The sequence below is a fragment of the Thunnus albacares genome, chromosome 14 (genome assembly GCF_914725855.1).
Source record: "Thunnus albacares chromosome 14, fThuAlb1.1, whole genome shotgun sequence".
In the NCBI taxonomy this organism is placed as follows: Eukaryota; Metazoa; Chordata; class Actinopteri; order Scombriformes; family Scombridae; genus Thunnus; species Thunnus albacares.
Window position 1 is genome coordinate 367,501 of NC_058119.1, and position 22,582 is coordinate 390,082.

Sequence of the window (22,582 nt, forward strand, 5' to 3'; positions counted from 1 at the left end):
CCACTGCAATATCACAACAAAATAGGAAAATTAAATGTGGACTTTTAAACATTAGGTCTCTGTCATCTAAAGCCATATTGGTAAACAATCTAATATCATATTATCATATCGATTTATTTTGTCTTCCTGAAGCCTGGCTGTGTCATGAAGAATATGTTAGCCTAAATGAATCCACTCCTCCCAGTCACATTAATACTCACATTCCTTGAGACACCGGCCGAGGAGGTGGAGTTGCAGCCATTTTCAACTCAAGCCTTATTATCAACCCTAGACCTACACTTAATTATAACTCATTCTAAAGCCTTGTTCTTAGTCTCTCACACTCAACCTGGAAAACTTTGCAGCCAATTCTATTTGTATATGGCTTTAATAATAGCTTTTCCACAAAACCCTATTTTATCAGACCATTACTCAATAACGTTTGAATCCCCATTACTAGACTACACGTCATAAGACAAAAATGTCTTCACTAGATCTGATAGTGCTCTAGTGAAATTTAAGGAAGCAATTCCATCAGTATTGAATTCAATGCCATGTCTTAATACTACAGAGGACTCTAATGCTAATTTTAGTCACTCCCAAATTGATAATCTTGTTGACAGTGCCACGGGCTCATTGCTAATAACACTCAACTCCATCGCCCCTTTAAAAAGGAAGGTGATAAAACATATGGGTTTGCCCCATGGTATAACTCCCAAACCTGTAAATTAAAGCAAACATCTTGAAAATTTGAAAGGATTTGGCGTTCCACCAAACTGGAAGAATCTCGGTTAGTCTGGCAAGATAGTCTTAAAACATATAGGAAGGCCCTTTGTAATGCCAGAGCCGCCTATTATTCATCATTAATAGAGAAGAATAAAAACAGCCCTATGTTCCTTTTCAGCACTTTGGCCAGGCTGACAGAGTCATAACTCTATTGATCCATGTATTTATCCCCAAACACAGGAACCTTAGAAACAGCTTAAAACCAGATATATATGTAGACTGTTTTTCTCCAATTGACCTTCCTGGACTAACTTCAATGATTTCCTCATCTAAACCATCAACCTGTCTCTTATACCCCATCCCAACTAGACTGCTTAAGGAAGTCTTACCCTTAGTTAGCACTTCTTTACTAGATATGATCAATCTGTCTTTAGTAACAGGCTAACAGGCTTGGACCAAAGCTGTTCACCTTATATATGCTTCCTTTAGGTAATATTCTTAAACACTCCATAAATTTGCATTGCTATGCACATGATACCCAGTTATATTTATCAGTGAAGCCAGATGAAGCCAATCAGTTAATGAAACTCCAAGCATGCCTTAAGGACATAAAGAACTGGATGAACTGTAGTATTCTGCTACTAAACTCAGATAAAACTGAAGTTATTGCGCTTGGCCCTAAACACCTTAGAAAGACATTATCTAACGATATGGCTACTCTAGATGGCATTGCCCTGGCCTCCAGCACCACCATAAGGAATTTGGGAGTTTAACTCCCACATAAAACAAATTTCAAGGACTGCCTTTTTTCACTCACATAATATTGCAAAAATCAGGCACATCCTGTCCCAAAAAGATGCAGAAAAACTAGTCCACGCATTTGTTATTTCTAGGCTGGATTACTGCAATTCCTTAGTATCAGGCTCCCCTAACACCTCTCTAAAGACTCTCCAGCTGGTCCATAATGCTGCTGCACATGTACTGACAAAAACTAGAAAAAGATATCATATTTCTCCCATTTTAGTTTTGCTGCATTGGCTTCCTGTAAAATCCAGAATAGAATTTAAAATCCTTCTCCTCACCTACAAAGCCCTTAATGGTCAGACACCATCATATCAAAGAGCTTGGAAACTAGAACACTGCAGGCTTACTGGTGGTTCCTACAGTCTCCAAAAGTAGAATGGGAGGCAGAGCCTTCAGCTATCAGGCCCCTCTCCTGTGGAACCATCTTCCAGATTCAGTTCAGGGGGCAGACACCCTCTCTACATTTAAGTGTAGGCTTTAAACTTTCCTTTTTGATAAAGCTTATAGTTAGGGCCAGCTTGCCTTGGATCAGCCCTTAGTTATGCTGCTATAGACCTAGACTGCTGGTGGACTCCATGTGATGCACTGAGCTCCTCTCTTCTCCTCCTCCTCTCCATCTATATACATTCATGTACCATTACTGCATGTTACTAACTTGCCCTCTTCCCCAGAGTTGTTATGCTTTCTCATCTTGCAGGAAACTCCAGAATCCAAACTGTGGGCCTTGGCTGCGGAAATGGTGCAGGGATGGTGGCATGGTCCTGTGGGTGTCCTATCTTGACACCTTCTCTGGCTATTATTGCTATTATTATTACTAGTCATATTTCTATTGTTATTGTTGTTATTGATATTATTGTTATTATTATGCTTCTCTGTGTCTCTCTTCCTCCTCTCCCCCTCCCTCCCTCTTTCTCTCTCAACCCAACCGGTCAAGACAGATGGCTGCCCACCTGCTTGAGGTTTCTTCCCATTAAAGGGGGGGGGGGGTTTCCTTGCCACTGTCGCCAAGTGCTTGCTCATGGGGGAATTGTTGGGTCTCTCTAAATTAAGTACGGTAAATTGAGTACGGTCTTGACCTGCTCTATGTGAAAAGATAACTTTTGTTATGATATAGAAATAAAATTGAATTGAAACTGAATGTTTAAGCCCTTGCCAAACAAGTTCACACAATGCTGATTAAGCCTATCACTGTCAGATAAATCTCTCTGTATTTAACAGTATACAGAGTTTTTAAAACTCATGCCGGGCACAACATCCCCACACTGGCTGTTTGGCCATTAATTGTGCGGCTCTTTTAGACTTTCCAGATATTATCAGACTGAATGGATCAAATTCTGATAGCGAAACAAGTCATTTCATGGGGGTTGTGTGATGTTCAAAAAGGTTTATCCACTGTTTTACAGCTGCAACAGTGGGTTATGGCCAGTGGTGTATGGGCATACTGGGAAACATGTCCCAGTATCCCAAAAACATCCCACATGTGTAATGTTTTTTGGCCTGTGGACTGTCAAAACATATCCATTTTTATCGGCCCTATCTGTGTGCCTGTCATTTGGGGTGCGCATGGGAGCATGCTGCATGCTTGTGTCAGCTTGTGTTAATATATGAAATATATTGATAAATGTTCTCACAGGAGCACTCAGAGGACTTCTGCATATAATGACACAGTAGCCGCAATACCCTACTCACCCAGAGATGAGGACATGTTTTATCTTGTGTCCCACAGCCAGCAGTCTCTGACTGGCTGCCTCTCTCCTCCTGCCTTTCTGCTTCTTCTTTATTGCTTCTTCACTGGAATCTGCAGTCTCAGCTGTGGGTTCAGCTGGAAGTCAGAACCAGAACCAAGGAGGGATTCAACAGAATTAGAACCACAGAGAAATCAAAAATAGGGCTTTCAGTCTTTCCAGTAACATATTTTCTCTTTGTTTACCACACTACTTTAGTGTATTTTGGTCCAATTGACACATCAGCAAAGAGACAACCAAGATGAAGAGAAAATACCAGAGCGGAACCCAGAAACAATAAAATTTACTACAGTTAACGGCAGGATTTACTGCCAAGATTCCCAAAATAACGTTGGTATTCAGAAAAACCAAATATAGTCATGTTATGAATATTACATGCTGTCATTGTCAGCTGCAGGAATTCTGCCTGTGTATCCACAACAGCAAATATTTCAGACAACTCCCACTCTGGAATGAGAGAGAGTGGCTGCACCAGAGATGGGCTCCTGAATACATTGCAAACTTGGACCTAAAAGTGGGACATTTTGCAAAATAACCTTCAAATAATCTTCAGACTTTAAAGAAGTAACAGCATTAATCAGCAAGAACAGAAGAGGAAATGTAATCTTTTCTATATATATTTTAAATCAAAACATCTAGCTAGCTGTCTACTGCTAACTGCTACCTGCCACTGTTACTAACATTCCAAAAGAGAAACTGCACTGAGGAAGCGAACAGAAGAGTTATTTTGTGAAGACAAGAGAAATTAAGAGGTCCTTGTTGGTGGTATTCTCTCCCTCTCTCTCCATGAACTGGTGTGAAGGTGGCGCGACCAATGTTTGCAAGGGAAATATGTCTATGATCATCAGTTTCTTTTGGACATTTGTAAAAAAGACTTTTGCTACAGTAAATACTGGTTGGGAGAGCTAAATCAGCTGAATGTGCCTGGTCTGCTACGCCCAGTCGACCCAAAGGCCATGGACCATGACCTTGCCTGGAGCAGCACCGGAAAGGAAACATCGAAAGCGGTACGACAGGATGCAGAAGCGGAGCAAGCGCGGAGGAGTGCAAACTAGGCTAAATGTTAACCCTATACGAACCGGCAGTTCCAACAATCATGCTGCCCAGTGTTCATTCTCTGGACAGCAAAATGGATTATATAACTCCTCCATCAGTGCTGGTCACTCGTTGACATGCAAGAGTTGTCTACATCGAACTGAGACATGTACTTTTCTCTCTAAATGCACTTTAATGCACTGTGCTGCTAACTGCTCATTCTTTTCTTGTTTTGTTTTGTTTTGTTTTCTCTTGGGATTTATATGTTTTTATAATCTTTTAAAGGGAATTTTCAGATAGAATATGCTATATAGTATATATCTTTATCCTTTCTGTTGCTGTTGCACTTCTGTGGGCTGGGAGCAGTGTGTGTATGCAAATACACAAGAAAATGACAATAAACTAATCTTGCATCTTGAATCTCATTCATGAGACTTGTAGAAGACATGGCAGGGCAACAGTATTACAGAGGGGTGTTCCATCAACGCAGATAAAAAAAGCTGCACTTACTTGAAAAAGCCTGGCTAGAATTAACGTCAACTTTCACTTGAGGCTCAAGCTGTTCCACTAACGCAGTTTAGTCATGTCTAGTCAATGCTAACTCTGGCCAGAAAGGAATAAGCTTGCAGTGTGTGCATGTACAGAGTACATAAGCAGCCAGAGCAGTCAATTATCGAAAAGAAGATACTATGCTGCAAAAAGAGGGGAAAACCAGAGCGGTGTTCTTCTCAGCAGCAGAACACACCCTGCTGATGAAACTATATGAAGAATATAAATGAGTCTTCACCAAAAAGGGCAAAACTGCTGCAATTAACAAGGCAAGAGAGATGACTTGGCACAAAATTGATGACAGATTAAGTCACGACCCCTAGGCGGGAAGTGATGGCCTAAAGGTTAGAAGAGCAAATTTATTACTAGAATGTTGATGGTTCGATCCCCCATCCGGCTTGATGAGTCTGTGTGAGGAAAGTGAAGAGCAGCGCTTGTCCCTGTTCATGGTTTTCTCTTTGTTAATAAATGAGCATTCAGATCACTGACTGTGGTTATATTATCACTAGGCTAGATAATATCAGATGTAAGAGTAAAATTGTGGTGTGGGGAACTTAAGAGAACCAACATACCAACATTATCATCTACTCTTTGACACATTTTCTCTTTTGCAAGCTGTCCATTTACAAGTGTTTAAGTTAGGAAGTTGCAGTTGGAGATGAAGAAACCGGATAAGGATATAAGTACAGTGGAAACTGCTTATAATGATCATGTCTGTCAAATATCACTGCGGATAATTGTAATATTTCTTTTTCTTTATTTCCCATGCAGAATACCATCTAATTGACATTTGTATATTATTAGAATATAAAGTAATAAAGCGTACAGCTTCACTATTTACTGAATTTTATTGACTGTGTCAAAATACAGTACAGCTGTTTCATTTTTGAAGCAGTGGGTTCTGACTTCAGCCAGTGACAAGTTCCTTCTTTTCCCCGGTGGCAGAACAGGTGAAGAGAGCAGTGATCCTTTTCTTAAATATCTGTCACCCTGTTTATTGTCATAAGCTTCAAGGAGACTATGTTTGTCATTGAGAGAAAATTACTTTCTGTCTCATGACTTCAATGTTCACACAGCAGCAGCCTCAGTTGGGCAATAATGGTGCTGCAGCGCTTATCATAGGAGTAAAGTACAAAAAATAGATTTATTGTAGTTTAAAATATTTTTCCATATGTCATGTATGAAGAGACCCAAAATGAATACTGGACTACTTGATTACTATGAGCGGATTATTTAAACAGCATTCGTATAGGAATAATTCTGTCCCGAGCTTTTTGATCCATATAAGCAGCTGATCACTGCAACCATGATCACTATAAGCTGTTACCACTGTATACATTTAAACACAGCAGAAGGTCATGGTTTGGACTTTATTTAATTTTCCTTTTGTCTTCACAGCTTGAACAAAAGGAGCGAATGAATGAATAAATAAATAACTTCAAAACAATGTTGGCACACTTATTCCTTAAATATGTCTGTAAAAGTCCCTCACAGTTCTTCCATTTTATATTTTTGAACACGCACATGACAAAAGTGGTGCGAGTGTGAAGACACTTGATGGAACCGTCTTTTGGGAGTCTGCTTCCGTCTGTCGGACATTCTTTTGACACACAGCTAAATTAAGCAGGACAGTTAGCCTGCCATGGAGCAGGCTAGTTCTGCTGAATAAGTTACCACAGTTAATGAGCGGGGAATCATCTAAGCAGCAGTGATGGAACAGAACGCTCACTTAAATTAACAAGACTTATCGAAACAAGCCAGATTTTCCCTTTAACCAGCTTGATGGAACACCCCTCTGGTCACAATAGGCAGCTGTTGTCTTGCTTGTCTGATGTTAATCCATAAAATTAATTGAAAAAAATGTGCTCATTTTTGACAGCCCTAGTGTACACCCAGATCATGTGTGTGATGTAATGGGAGATATTAGCTATATAGCTCTTTTCTCTTTATATTTGTTTTTTTTTTTTACTACATTGATGATATTTCACATTTTAATTGTACATTTTATTTATATAGTTATATCACCTATCTTTTGTGATACTTGTATGTTTCTCATATTTTGTGTAGATACTTGTGTTTTCTCTTACCTTCTACTTTTTGATTCTTACACACCACAACACAAAGGGAATTTCATTGTATGTGTAAACCTACTTGGCAATAAACCTGTATCTGATTCTGATTCTGATGTCCCAATTTATGGGCTGCCACCTTATGTCCTACAAAAAGTTTGCCTTCAGTTAACTAAAGAGACTACTAGAGACATTTTGCCTTACAGGGGCCAAAACTAATAGTGCAAAGCATTTTTCATCAACTTGCTAAGTTGGAAATTTCAAATATTTCCACAAGCAAGCTGCTTTATGGGTTTCATTTTGAAATGCAGACAATAGCCAGTATGTAGTACAGTAGTACAATATGTGGTGTATTGTTACTGACACTTCACTACAGTTATAACAGTAAGAATCCTAGGCAGTGACAGAGAGATTGTGGATTTGAACACTGTGAGTGACATTATTTGTGGGGATTTAAAGAGTATGTTTCAAACTAACTAGTTTGTATAAAGTGTTGTCCAGACACATCTAAAGGCAAAACTGTTCACATGCACCACACGTCATCATAGAGAGGGCCAAAGTTGCCACGCAAAGTGAGAGAAGTAATAGAATGAAAAACAAAAGAGACAGCTTAAAAGAGAGGAGTTAAAAACATGCCACTAATGATATTTTCACACACCTGGCCAATCACTGCATAAAATGGGAGTGATTGTCCAAGTTTCATAAGTTGCTGGATACAGGCCCAATTCCCCCAAGTCAATTCTAACATCAGAAAGGGGGTCTCAGACTCTGTTAGACAATCCAACAAGAGGCCTTTAGAGCAGAATCAGTGCAGTGATGTAGAACTGTATCCAGGACACTGCTAGATGTTGTTATAGGTCAGAGATGAAACAAGCTTTAACTCTCAAATAGAGAAACTGCTTTTCAGCGTGGTGTTAAGTTACTCCCTCATGGAATACAGCCAGTATTAATGTTATGAGTTATAAATCACCTCTACCATCACAGTCCACAGTCTAATGAAGCCACAAACCTTTGCCTCGCTGTTCTTTGGGTTGTTTAGGCTTCTTGCGGAAGCGGATGCTGCTGCTTTTCTTTGGGATTTCCTCTTTGACCTGTGCATTGTCTCCCTCTATCTTATCCTCCCTCTGCCTGCTGGGAGGATCCAACACGTCACTCAGCCCAGGCGGAGTTTCCTGTCCATCCTGTGCTGGTGCTGGTTCAGCAGCAGGGCGTTGTGGTGTAGCAGCAGCAGAGCTGGTACTTGGTTCAACACAGTCCATGTTATCCTGCATTGATAAACAGTGGATTTCGAAAAACTAGAAAAGTAGTCTAATATCTTTAAAAACTAAGTCTGATGACTTAATGTCACTTTTGTAACGCCCAAGAACACATTCTTTAAAAAGTTATTGATTAAGCACTAACTAACAGCAGCTAATATCAAGTATTTGTGCCAACCTTTTCAAGCTGGTCCAATTCAGTAATTTCCGGGTTTTCCAGGGTGGATGTTGAGCTGACTCTTCCCTCCACCTCTTCTCCTCCTCCCTCCTTCCTTCCATCTTCATCTCCTTCTCCCATTTTTTCTTCATCCTTACAACACTCTGGTGAGGAACTTTGCTCCTCCAGAGGGCCCTCGTGGTCCCACAGGCCATAACGCTGTGCGTACACAAACACACACACACACAAACACACACAGAGTCATGTTTCCATCACTTCAGAGGACATTACACCGACTTACATTTATTATGATGCTCAGATGCTACTCCAGAAGAGTTTAGGGTAACTGCTCTGTCCTGCTTTTTATTGGGTTTACTGAAGATACAGATGGGTAACAAATAAAAGGAAAAACCAGTACAAGCCTGAATGTTTGATCCCTACAGTGAGGGGATCTGTTGGCTCTGTTATGCTGTGGGGGGCATTTTACTAGCATGGTTTGGGTCCATGTGTCCCCCTTAGAGGAAAGGGTTACTGTAAATACAAAGTTGTTCTAAGTGATCACCTTTATCTTATGATGAAACATTTCTATCCTTATGGGAGTGGCCTCTCCCAGGATGACAATGCCCCAATCCATAGGGCACAAGGGGTCAGTGAATGTTAGATGAGTATGAAAATTATGTTAATCATATGCTATGGCCTTCGCAGTCACCAGATCTCAACCCAATTGAACACCTATGGAAGATTTTGGACCGACCTGTTAGACAGTGCTCTCCATCAACATTATCAAAACACCAAATGAGGGAATATTTTTGGAAGAATGGTGTTCATCCCCCCAGAAGAGTTTCAGAGACTTGTCGAGTCAATGCCAAGGCGCATTTAAGCTGTTCTGGCAGCACGTGGTGGCCCAAGACCTTACTAAGACACTTTATGTTGGTTTTTCCTTTGTCACCCTTCTGTAGGTCTACCAAGTCATCCCTCAAGTAAAAGTGTAATATGTGGTTTAAAAATATAAGAACACAGTTCACCTTTGTGAGGCACGTCAATGTATGTTTGCTATAGTAAGTATCTGAATGGGAATACAGATTGATTTATCTTCAGCACAATTTTACCTACCATCAGATAAATCATATTTTACTGTGTATCGATAACTAGGGCTAACAAGCTTTACTCTGCAAATACAAGTGTAATACTGCTCCTTTATTTAAATTTTTTCTATCTGGATCATCAACTGTTGAGGAAATGCTCAAATGCAAAAATTAAATGCAGTTTTGTCTTCATATGTACCAACCCAGTGTTGGGCCTCATGCAGCTGGTATGAGACAACATACATTCCTATATTATCCCTGTATTGATTTAAAACATGTTTATATTAATATGATATTTCTCTGTTGTCTGTATTGTATTTTGTGACTTTATTCAACCGTACCTAAGTTTGAATTGATTATATAGTGTAGTTGTTATGCTGTAGCTACTCAACTGTGAGTTTGTGTTTTTTTTCTCACAATATCAGTATAGGAACTGCTAGTCTTTATGTCCTGTTCAGTGGCACTTCAGATACTGGGGAGACCCTGCTAGTTGTCCGTCACAGATAACTGATAACTATTGAAATATAAAATATAACTGATAAAATATTTAAAAAACAATAAGAGATAATTCTGCCTGAAATCAAGGAATATCATATCTGCTACCACTATCATTGTAAACTTCATAGAATCAGAAATAATGATAATCACTCCCTCTGGCACTAGTAGTAGCATCATGAACAGTCTCTCATGTAGTCTGGGTTCCTATCTAACAATGTTAAAAAAGAGGTCCTTGGTATATTTTTTGATTCACAGTTGTTTTTTCATGCTTTGATTCTGAGGTACCTAAAGTAGTGAAGTTCTGCTTGTTCAGCTGAGACATTTAAGTAAGATTAGATCATTCCTCTCATCTGAAGATCTAGAAAGGGTAATCCATGCTTTTGTATCCTCCAGACTTGACTACTGCAACTACTGCACTTTATTCAGGTCTAGGCAGGTGAAACAGCCAAAGACTGCAACTTACACAAAATGCTGCTACCAGGGTTTTAACACGTTCAAAGAGAAGTGATCATATCACACCATTCCTTACTGCCCTTTAATGGTTACCTGTAAGTTTTAAAGTTGATTTTAAGATTTTACTGCTTGTTTTGCGTCGTCAGGTTCCCACCTATATCTGTGACTTACTTACTATATGTAAGCCTTATTGCTGCTCATCTAGCAGGGCCCTATTAATGGTTCCTAAATCTTGCCTTGTCACTAAGGGTGACCGGGCCTTTGCTGTCCCTGTACCACACCTGTGGAAGAGTAATGAATGGTAATTTGTGTACTTAGTGTAACTATTCTTGATTATATTATCTTTTATGTTTTGTATTTTATTTACTTCTTACTGTAAAGCACTTCAACTTTGTTTTGAAAAGTGCTATAGAAATGAAGTTATTATCATTATTTTGAAAAGTGGAAGGTGGCCAATTATGCCCTTGCTGCTCTCACCATGTACCACACTTTAATGCGCCCTTCCTTACCGGCTGTTGAGGGTAAACAGCACTGTAAATACTAACTTACCATGAGCAGGGATCTATGGAAGAACAGAGCCAGCAGCTGAAGAAGATCATATCTGATGTAGTTGTCAGTCTTCTCCAGGCCCAGGATGCGAGGTGGGAAGAAAGGCTTGTCTTCATTTAGCATCATCTCATAAACACTGTTCCAGGGAAAGAATCCAAACTGGAAAAGGTATTTCACCACTATCATCACCTGGAGAGAGGAAGAGCAGCACAACAGTACTACCAGTCAGAACTTGCTGTTATTGAGAGTGAAAAGAACAGGTTATGTGCCCTGTAAAATCAAAACAAAGAGCTAAAAGAGAATACATATGTCAGTAGAGTTGTAGAGTTGGGGATTGTTTATGAGTTTGTCACAGGGTCATCTGATTGATTGTTAAAGGGGGCATATTATGCACATTTCCAGATCTATATTTTTAAGCCGGGGCTCTACTGGAATATATCTGCATGATTTTCAGTTCAAAAAACTTCTTATTTATCTCATACTGGCCCAGTTATGTTCTGTATGTTGAAGAGCTGTAAAGATTATGTTATTTTGTCCCCCTGCTGACCGTTTTTGGTATTGATTTTAGTTGCACTAAAGGTCTATTTTCGTTATATTGGTCTCTAGAGTCACATGATGCTGCCAGATGTTTTGAGGTCACTTCCTGAGGAGACATCAGGCATGGCCCGACATTTGGGTAGCTAACTCATTTTCACTCTTTAAATGACATGTCTGTTGAATTATATCTCTTATAAGCTATTGTTGTGGAGCTAGTATTGTAGCAACGTAGCTAAATTTTCCCTGTGGGGATGACACACTAAAGTGCTAATTGTGAAGCTGTGACTTGCTCGCAGGGAAAAAAACTGAGGCAATACAATTTTTGTTATACAACTAAGTGAAAAATATGTGGTCTTCAGTTTTAACATACTTAATTGGTTTCTTTTTCTGTGTTGTTTCAGTTTTTCAAAAATCCTGTACCTGAGAAGAAGAAATACAGTAAAGGCTCAGTTATATTAACTTATGCCTCTGTACACGCATGTTCGCTATCTGTCTAAATGCGAACTGACACTCACTCTGAGGACATAATAGCCCCTCAGTTCAGCCTTTGTCTGAAACAGGCCATTTTAGCTCCTGTTTCTTTAAAGGCCCCCTCCTGAGAGGTGTTGGGCCTCATACTCCATGTGCATGAGACAAAGGCAGGCCTGCATGCAACTCACAAAGCCTGATAATAAAAAAGGGTGCCCAGTAGAACAAAGGGAGTCCGTTTCGGACTCCATCTCCCAACATGCACCGCTCAGTTCACACCTAGGTGTTAAGTCGGCAACTTTCGTCTCATTGGCAGAGACATTCCAAAACCAGAGGAAATCATGGCGACACAGCCATGATGTCACCCTCCCTTTTAAGACTTGTGTGCACCCAGAAATGATTGCACTCCCCCTTGCCTTCCTTAACATGTTCGTTGTACCTCAGTTCACAAAGTTTGTGAAGAGTTCATTCTGCCGAATAAAATACATTTGTTGGATCATAGCGTTTGTGTCTTTGTCCTTTTTCTTTGCCTGTCAAAAAAAGTCTAGTGTCTAACCCTGGTCTGCAGTCTGTTATTGTTAAAGGAAATCCACTGTTAAAAAGACAAGTTTTTTTTAAATGTTCAAGAAATGCATGATGCTTCCAAAGTCAATGAGTAATCATGTTAAATAATCGTGATCTTAATATTGACCAAAATAATCGTGATTATGATTTTTGCCATAATCGAGCAGCCCTAGTCCACAGTTGTGGCCCTTATTTCATCGGGAACGTGCCTATGTCCTTGGCTTCTTCTACCTCTTTCTGTTTTGCCTCCCTACTGTTGGGACTCACTAGGGGACCACATGTTTCAAGACCCAAGAAACCTGAGACACTGGATGTTCACGCCTAAGGTGCGAAGCTCCACCCATGGATCCAGGTTAACAAAACCAGAGAGTCCCCTCCTCTCTTTCTCCCTTTCTCCTCCAGCTGTGGCTGAAGCAGCTCCTTACTCTTTTTTACCTCCAGCTGCTGAAAGAGCAGCTCTCAGCTCCTCTTTCTCCTCACAGCTCTCTGCTCTCTTGTGTGGCCTGCTCACAGCAGACACACACAGAACTCTTTCTTTACAGCAGAAGACGCGAGAGCCTGCCTAAGACTCAGAAACTAAGTTTTCTAGTGCCAACAGCTACTACACAAGTCTGCTGGCTGGTTTAACAAGTACAGGAGCCACGAAAAAGAGTTAGCTTGCCACTAACTCTACACAAAGTACTGGACCTGGGCCCTCTGACCTGCACGACTGGAGCACCAGACCTACACAGCAAATCCTGCATCCTTTCAGCTTTGAAGCCAAACCCCTCTCAGCCTTCCTCTTCCACGGATTCACCAGCTAAGAAGCAGCGCACCACAAAGCATGTCTTTCTTCATGGACTGGTAACAACTGGGCATAGCCTAGCAACATAGTGAAGCATAGCACGGCTAAGCAAGAATGTTTAACTTAATCAATGTACTGTACATGTTTTGATTTGGCTAAGGTTATTCATTGAACTATCGTGATGTCCTTGTTGTTCATAGTCAGGTTATTGCATAGCCACATCGCTAGGTTAATGATAGCATGCTTAACACATGTTACACCCAGTAACTAGGCCTTGCATGCAACTAACCTCTTCCTAACCTGGCACCTCGATCCTACATCAATTGGCCTTAAACAGAGAACCACACCGTTAAGAGGTTTAAAACCTAGTTTTGCAAACTTTGGTTCAGGCAGCACATGTGGTTCATGGTCTGGCCTTTTCTCTCTATGGTTCCCTTTGTCAGCCAAATTGTTGGCATGCCATGTGCTCAGTCACCAGGTGACTTAAGCCATCTTGCCATTGTCTTCCTCACACACATACACACACACACACATACACACTCACACTTGTATATAGGTATACTTAGCTAGACTCGTATTGTGTGTTTTGCTCTTTTACCTGTTTGTTAAATAAATGCTTTTGGATATACCTGCTGTCTGTTTTAATATTGCACAAGAATGAGTTTTGCCAACCTCTGCTCTGCAAAGAACTCCAAAATCCTTCAACCTTATCTAGCTATTGATATGGTAATTTTGTTTATAGTTATTAAGTTAATTATTAATCAAAGTTCCAAACTGATAGATTAGTACACTTTGAGACTGAATCGGCTATCTTTTTCCCTGACTCCAGGGTGGTGCCCGTTATTATTAATTCTTATTAATAATCTTATTGATTTTAATAATTAATGATTATCTTTGATAATCATTTATTATTGCTGATAGCCAAACTTGTAGCCACGGCCCAACACTACCCTTCCACCACGCAGCTTTACTCCTCTTCTTTCTGTTGACCCTCCAGCTGTTGACCCTGTTCATTTCCTTGTTCTTCCACTGTGCTCTGTCCATATGTGCTTGCCAATTGAAGGTTCATGGGATGCACCTCTGAGCTATTTCACATAGAGAACTGGTTGATCACCGGTTGATCTAACACTTCCTCTTCATTAGTGAAAGTCAGATCACCTTCAATTCATCAATTCAGGACACATTTACAAAAAAGTTATAGAAATGTATAGAAAATACACTTGACAGATTATGACAAATGGTTCGACCATTTTGCATGTGATGACTTAAACAATGAACTAACGCCTAGATATTTTGTTGGTTATGGTGGTGGGGGTATAAGACTATTCCACAGAGAACCAGTATAATATATTCTGATCAACATGACATAAGCAATTGATAATGTAGGAAACAGCAGACAATTGTACCTAATCATTTGCATGAATGTGCAAATTTGATATTTGTTTAAAAGAATGAGAAATTGCTTTTATAATGTGCAAGTGACTAGATGATGTGGAGGTTGAACAAGTAGTTTGGGGAATTTCAATTCTGATCTGAGAAATGTATCAAAGCACCTGAGAAAAACTGTAAACAATATGAATACTAATACACCTTTCCCCTCATCTACATGTAATAGTTTATGGTTTATATCTGTGTCTCTTTAAGTGTTTGTACCTCTGTGTAGACTATGGCAGTCATCCAGAACTTCTTGGTTGGTCTTGGGACAGCCAACATAGCCCATAGGAAGACCATTATGGGCAGGACCAGTGATATCACAGAGGCACTGACCACATTGTTTAACACTATGATGAAATAGCAAACTAGCTCTGAGTTGGCTGCCAGCAGGTTGTACATGGCAAACAGCAGCTTCAGCAGACGGTTCTGGTTGTTGTAGAACTCTCTGCTCTGTTCTAGCTCCTCAGAGAAGAACTGCCTGCAGAGAGAGAAGGGGAAAAGTTCATTTATTCATGAATTTGTATTCATCACCAGTCTTTCAATAACTGATAGAACCAATGACGAGAAAATATGAAAATAAAACTCAAGTTGTGATAAATTATAGTATCCCTTTAACACAGTCATAACCCACACATCCCCTTTGCAAGAATTGTGGTATTATTGCTGCTAGACACAAAGTGCTTTGTGAACATGAGGTGGTCAATGAAACCAGTAGCCACTGTAAACTATGGATCATTGTTGGCCTTCAGTGTTCAGTGTGTCTACCTGTCTCCCAGTAGCTCACTGGCTGTTCTGGAGTGTCTGTGTTGTTGCTGGGATGGGTCTGGTATGATCTCCGTGCTGCTGGGTGGGGGTTCCTGACTCAAGAGGTTCCCAGTGCTGTTTAGCTTTGGCCTGGGGGTAGAACGGCTTGTTATACTCCTGCTATCCACTTCCAGGCAGCTGAGAGAGTGAATGAAAAACACAAACGCACATAAAAATACAAAATACATAGAAACTGAGTAACAAACAACAACAACACTCTTTTCCACACAAACCTGTATCTGGTGGAGTTTTCTGCATCAGTCTCATCCAAACAGGTCTCCAGTGTGGGATTCTCACTGCCCTGAGATAACTGGTCATCTGTGGAGTCTGCTGTTGTATGATGCTGCTCAGAAGAAGACTGACCCAAGTTAGAGTGTGTGTGTCTGTGCTGAGTGTTCAATTCCAAAGCTGAGTTTCTGCTTAACAAAAATCTCCATGTTGTGTTTACCTGCTGTATCTTGTGTATGATGTAGTAGCGTTCATTGCACAGAACAGTAGATGTCTCTCTGTACTGTTTAGTCAGCAGATTAAGCCACTGAGTTAGTCCATCTATCATCGCCAGAACTATGGCCCATAAGAAGCGCAGGATATCCAAGATCCTCTGGACCATCTCACCGTGACCTGCAGCACACAGACAAGAGACAGGAAGAGAAACGGGAGAGTAGGAGATACAGTAAGCCGCCCTGCAGTCGGCTAATGAATAGGGCTATCCTAAGCTAATATATTCGGGAGCCTTACTGAATGGACTCAGTCTTAAGACTGATTGTACTGGCTATCTTATATCTAAATAAATATACTCTATTTAGCTGTTTAGACTCTTATTACATGCCCTGTTGCACTTATATAGTTTTAAATTTAGGTACTACCATGATCACAATAACTAACCACAAACACAAGAGGAAGCCCCTCATTCACTACATACTGTAGACTTGATACATACACAACAACACACTATGTGTGGACACAGCAGTGTGCTGGGAAGCATTTTCTCCTGGTGAAACGTGGAAGAGGCAAAGAAAATGTGAGCCTACCCGATTGCTTCTCCTCTGGCTCCTCCACCTCCTCCTGGATTACAGAGTCCTCAAACACATCATTGTCCCCACAACCTATGCACACACAGACACACAGACAGACAGACAGACACACACACACACAGACACACACACACACACACACACACAAACACACACACACAATCATGTTTCCATCACTGCAGAGTACCTTACGTTGATTTACATTAATTCCTTGGATAGCTACCCTAACCTAATCTACCTTTCATTCTCCTCACTTCAGTAATCCACTTGTCACTGTCTTTGTCACTTGTCTGTCAGCCAACTGTTTCCACTCACACTCCCTGAATGGAATTCTAACACTAGTCTTCCATCTAACTTATCTAGCTGTAACCTGCCTCCAAGTCTAGCTATGTAACTAACACATTCTACAGTTAATTCTCCTTCCAGTGGCTGCACAAGGAATGTGGCTGTGAAGTGCCCTCAAATATTATAATATCAAGGGGATAATCATAGGATTTTCACAATCAAACGACCACAAACTATATCTGACGATAGTTTGCTACCCTGTGTGGTATGAATCTGACATCTGGAGCAGTATCATAAACCTGCAACTACATATCTAAAACCGATGGACACCGTGGGAAACAGACAATGGAGGAGTCTATCTGGAAAATGCTGAACGAGTTAAAAACAGAAATGTCTGGTCAAATCAGTGGTTTTACAGAAGACTTCCGAGGAGAAATAAGGAAAGACATACTGATCTACAGAGAGAGGTGAAAAAGTTTGGCATTCGAGCTAAAGTCCATGGCATCCCATGTGGAAGAAGTAGAAAAAAGAATAAACCCGGTGGAAGACAACCCAAACCATAACCACCCTGATGTAACAGCAGACCAAACTGGAAGATTGAGTGTAATATTTAGAAAATAAATCACACCCATTGAACGTGAGAATTTACAGGGTGAAAGAAGCGAGTGAAATAAAGGACATAATTGTTTTCTTGAAAACAAAAACAAACAAAAAAAAAATTACTGATAAATTTAGCATCGCATCTGATGGTCTAAAAATTGTGCAAGCTCATTGTTCTCTGGTTACTCGGTCTCTGACAGAGGGAGCGACCCCTTGGTCTAACATTGTCCGATATCTGCAGTGGGACATGAAACATAAAGTACATAAGGCCACTTGGGGTATAAAGGAATTGTCTTATCATGGGCAAAGAATTTCCTTCAACCATGACCAGTCACAAAAGCTGATGCAGGACAGACACACCTATACATCTATAAGGAGAGAGCTAAAACAAAAACAGGTGAAATCTTATGTAACCTATCCATCCAAACTAAAAGTTTTCATCCTGGGCAGCATCATGCTGTTCCTATCCAGGACATTCAGGTTCCCAAAAAATGCAGACAGCTCCAGTCTGGATGGCTGGACGATGCAATGCTCAAAGTCCCACGTCTAACACCACAGGAATAACACCTAAAGGACCTTGATCTAGGTAACATGAATTCTTGGACTCTTCATATCAGGAGTCTTCATACCAACTACAGGAAAAGGTACTGTAGAATAGCTTTGCCCCTGCAGGTCTGTAATTATGACAACTATACATGTGAAATACTGTTAAATCATCTTTAATGCTGTAAACTCCGGTGTAGTATGTATAAAGCAGAAGTATTTCACTTTGTGTCTGATGCCCAAATACTTCTCTTTCCTATTTCCTTTTTTTATTTTTTGTATAATCATAATTTTTTTTAAATTGTAGCTAGAGAAGAGGTGGAGGACCAGGCCTCATGCATTAATTTATTATGAGGCTTATGTATGTTATTTTGTTATTTTTCCTTTTTAATTATTTCTCTCTGTGTTTTTCGTGTTGTGTCATGGGTTGGTCAAGAGTTAGTGGTGGTGTCCATAGATCTGTTTTACAATATGTGAAACATTTATAAACTTAGTCTTGTGACATGGAATATTAAATAAATTAAAAATCCTATCAAAAGAAAGAACATAATGAATTTTGCTAAAAGTAAAAATTGTAATGTTTTATTTCTGCAAGAGACTCATCTCTCCCAACTTGAAGTTAGTAAATTAAAAAGGGACTGGATTGGTCATATTACTTTCAGTAATTATAGCACCAAAAGTAGAGGAGTAGCAACATTATTTCATAAAAATCAGAATTTTATAGTGTCAACCAGCATTGCAGATGCTTTTGGGAGATATGTAATTTCTATAGGGTCTCTGCTGAATAAACAAATAACTTTTATAAATGTATATGCCCCACCTAACTCAGATGGGACTGTGTTTCATGAAATTAAAACTCACATTGCTCAATTAGAGGACATTTGTATAGTGATTGGTGGTGACTTTACATAGTTCTGGATACAGTCATAGACCGCTCTCCTCCAGTTATAAACATGTTTAAATAAAGCTGAAGTCTTGAAAACATTAACCAAAGATCATGCTTGTCAATGCTCGTCTGATATAGGATCATATTTACATATGTTATGGGAGTGTGTTACTGTTCAAAAGTTCTAGCTATACCACTAACATAAGTTTACCTTTAACTCTCCTTACTTAGCTAGCCATTGGTTGCCATCCACGTTCCCTGACTGCAATTCAACCCTAGTGTCCCACCTGCTAAGCAGTGGTGTTAACATTACTCTATCCTGTCTACCTGTTCTAGAGGTCTAATTATAGACTTATCAATCTGTTACCTGCAATGTCACTAACCTAATTTACTTTCCGCTCTCCTTACTTACTTAGCCCACATGTCACTATTTTTACCTTATCTACCTGTTATCTTTCATTAAGCTCACTTACCTGGCCCCCTTATCACTAAGGGGAGGATATTTAAACCTGCTGATCACATTAATGATATGTTAATACAAAAAATAAACATACATAAAGATGATGCTAAAAGTGTCAGTCAGCTCATTAACAGCTCATATTTAAACTAAGCCTTGCCATTAAGACAAAACCATATAGCTAAATCCAAATGTCCACCCTCTGTACTTGTGGACTGAGACCTTACAGACTTTGGTCATATTAACTGTTAACCTATTTGTACCATCAAATTCAGATGGTGAGCATGCTGAAGGAAACGTGCACATCATCTCCTCCAATTTATGTCCTCACTGTGTCTTAGCATCTGCTCTGACATCCCTGATAGTAAAAAGGATTTGAAAATATCTAACCTATCACAGAATAAGACTCCTGTTGTGAAGATATTTGTTCTTCTCTCTCTTTCTCTTTTCTCTCAATCCTCCTCAACTGTCTCTGGCGTCTCTGACGTTCTCTCAGAGCTGTTTTCACACTGGTGACCCACGCCTGGTATGCCAACTGAGAGAGAGAAAAACAAGAATCATACAGCAACACAATCAGCACATGTATATTAGAATTTCAGCACTACATGTTAACAGTAAGAAAACATTTGGATACAACAACTACAACTACCATATATGTAGTTTATAATATAAGTCATCAGTTTAAAATCAGATATTGTGAATATGTGACTCCCCTGGACAAAGCTTTACAATACTGTCTACTGCAGCATTAGATCTGGGATTGGACTTAGCTAAACCAGTCTCTGATCATGTCGTTGCCCCACTGCTACACTACAACATAGCTGGTGAGTAAACTGTAACTTGGCATGTATGATTACAAATATATCAATATAAGGCCCCCATAGAGTTATTAGTATATTGATTGACTATATACAGTATTTCAGTATTTTGTGAGTTGTTGTTATAGCAGTTGGGTGTCTGACCTGACAGGCAGTCTGTTTTTGAGGTTTCTGTTCTTCAGACTGCAGCTCCTCTTCATCCTCACTGTCTGATTCAAACAGGTAGTACTCTCCTGAGTGGAGCACTATGAGTAGAAGAAACACATTACAACCTCCTCCAAATCACTATATAGAGATCATCTTAAATTAGATCATAAGGACAACTTCATTCATACAGTCTGTTTTTCACCAAACAGTGGCAGTCCCCATGGTAGTCCAAGTTTAACTGGAGTATTTGTCATACCTGTTGCATGGTCCAACCATGGTTGATACCACTTTTTCTTCCTGGACATCTTCTGGTCTGTATGGGTTTCTGGGAAACAAGGACAAACATGCTGATGGTTTTGCTAATCTTAGTTACGTGAATGTAACCTTTATGGGCATAATGCCAATAACATTAGCAATGCTAATTTTATTTGTATAGCACCTTTCAAAAACTTTCCAAGCTTGCAAAGTGGTTTCAAGAAAAATAAATCAATATGTCAGGGTTGTGAGTCTTCATGAAGCTTTAAGTAAAAGCTATCAATGAGTGGTACTCCTTAGTACAGTTTAGTTTACTGTAATGTGAAATTCTTGTCTCTCCACTTTTGGGGATTTTCATGTTTTGAAATCATTTGAGGAAATAAATAAGAAATGAAGGACAGACAGTATGAAAGGAAAGACAGAATTAGTAATAGGAGGAAGGAAGCGAAGAAGCAAAAAAGAAAGCTGATATCTGTTATTTTGTTAGCTTTTATCATGTTGAATGCAAAATACTATCTACAAAGTAAAAAATAAAAGTACAATACTCCTGCTAGACTAGAGTCTGGACAGACAGATGGACCAACTGACTTACTTATTTATCATCATCTTTTTGTCCCACAGTCAGTGGACCAACAAAGAAGTACCTGTGAAATGTTTACTGACTGTAACAGTTTACCCAATATTTTTCCAGTAACCCAGTGAGTCCTACCGGCAGTTTGATTCTCGTTGGATTTTTCAATTGTTTTGTGTCCATCTCTGTACTTCTGCTGCTTGGAGCGAATTCTCTCCATCCTGAGAGAAGGTGACATGAAGGAAGAGAGAAGACAGGAGGAGAGGAGACAGAAGAATGGAATTAATTTGGGCTAATGTAACGCCACACATTCAACACCTGTTGGATGTTTGCCTATAATATATTTAGGTCAGGTGCCAGATCCAGTCCCAGCCCAGTCTCACCTCAAAATGTGTAATAGCTATATTGGTCCACAGTTCACAATGTAATAGTTTCACAATAATGTGAATAAAATTGTGAGATGCCTATGTTTTCTTGGCCTATTCTTTTCTTTTGGCTTGCATCCACATCACGTTTCTGTCTGCAAAAACAAACAAAAATTGCTGACATTGCTTTTATTCTAGTGGAAAAGGCAACATTTTAAGTTTCAGAATTAAATTGCATTTTGATAACATTTCTAGTGAGAAATGTGCATTGTGTTAATGTAAATGATGTTTAGTTTGTCAATTATTACAGAGACTTTTTCAGGCTTTCTACCAGGTGGTTGCTATGGATGCTTTTATTGCTGAAACCACGTATTTCCATGTTGTTTGAATCATTGTTTTTTCATTGTTTAGTTATTTGAGCTGCTATGTTATTTGTGTTATTTTATGTAACTGTTTGATGATGTTCTTTCAATAAAAAACAGATTTGCCCCAGGAATGAAATGATTTTGAAATCCAGAATTTGAAGCTTTGCAATTGGCTGACCGGAGAACTGCCTGGAAGTATTATCCTCATTGTCACCATGTTGAGGTTTTCTTTCGGTGATATCTTTAACATTTCTCAACACAAAAACACAAAAGTGTCCTTGATAACTCAACAACACAATAGGTTAATGCTAAGACCATCAGTTTTATTATTTCTCCTTCAATTCTGAGGGATAAAGTTTTTTTTGTCAGTTTTTGATAGCAGTAGGCTACAGAGGGGCATTGTGTTGTGGCTGGACTTGGTGCATTTGACTACTGTTTTGGGTTGTCTGCCGTTGGTGGGCTTCACTCAACAGGGTTATCAAACTGGACTTTACATTTATTTCCCATCCCTGCACTTGTCACTCTCACATATATATACACTTCATTTCTTTGTCCATAGCCTGGTCCATATTTCCTTTGTTAAGTCAATATTTCATTTCAAGTTTTATATTGTCAAGACTATTACTATTCTATCTTAATATTACTTTGTTCATATTATTATTATTATTATTATTATTATTATTATTATTGCCTTACTTGTGTTGCGTTTTTTGGGAGCAAACGACAAGACATATTCTTTGTATGTTTGCATTGGCTAATA

At 39.5% G+C, this 22,582-nt stretch overlaps 1 protein-coding gene across 2 annotated transcripts in view; it reads right to left on the bottom strand.

Moving 5' to 3' along the window:
- Nucleotides 1-22,582, bottom strand: part of piezo1 (piezo-type mechanosensitive ion channel component 1) — a 171,888-nt gene that overhangs the window by 25,848 nt on the left and 123,458 nt on the right. For both annotated transcript variants that reach the window (XM_044372289.1, XM_044372287.1), the window contains exons 29-41: nucleotides 21,231-21,313; nucleotides 20,523-20,591; nucleotides 20,264-20,364; nucleotides 19,692-19,836; nucleotides 16,528-16,602; nucleotides 15,945-16,117; nucleotides 15,730-15,839; nucleotides 15,458-15,634; nucleotides 14,912-15,170; nucleotides 10,906-11,094; nucleotides 8,342-8,539; nucleotides 7,917-8,172; nucleotides 3,199-3,331 (exon numbers count right to left, since the gene is read on the bottom strand). In XM_044372289.1, the coding sequence (XP_044228224.1) occupies nucleotides 3,199-3,331; nucleotides 7,917-8,172; nucleotides 8,342-8,539; nucleotides 10,906-11,094; nucleotides 14,912-15,170; nucleotides 15,458-15,634; nucleotides 15,730-15,839; nucleotides 15,945-16,117; nucleotides 16,528-16,602; nucleotides 19,692-19,836; nucleotides 20,264-20,364; nucleotides 20,523-20,591; nucleotides 21,231-21,313 (1,968 nt within the window). The remainder of the gene's footprint in view (nucleotides 1-3,198; nucleotides 3,332-7,916; nucleotides 8,173-8,341; nucleotides 8,540-10,905; nucleotides 11,095-14,911; nucleotides 15,171-15,457; nucleotides 15,635-15,729; nucleotides 15,840-15,944; nucleotides 16,118-16,527; nucleotides 16,603-19,691; nucleotides 19,837-20,263; nucleotides 20,365-20,522; nucleotides 20,592-21,230; nucleotides 21,314-22,582) is intronic.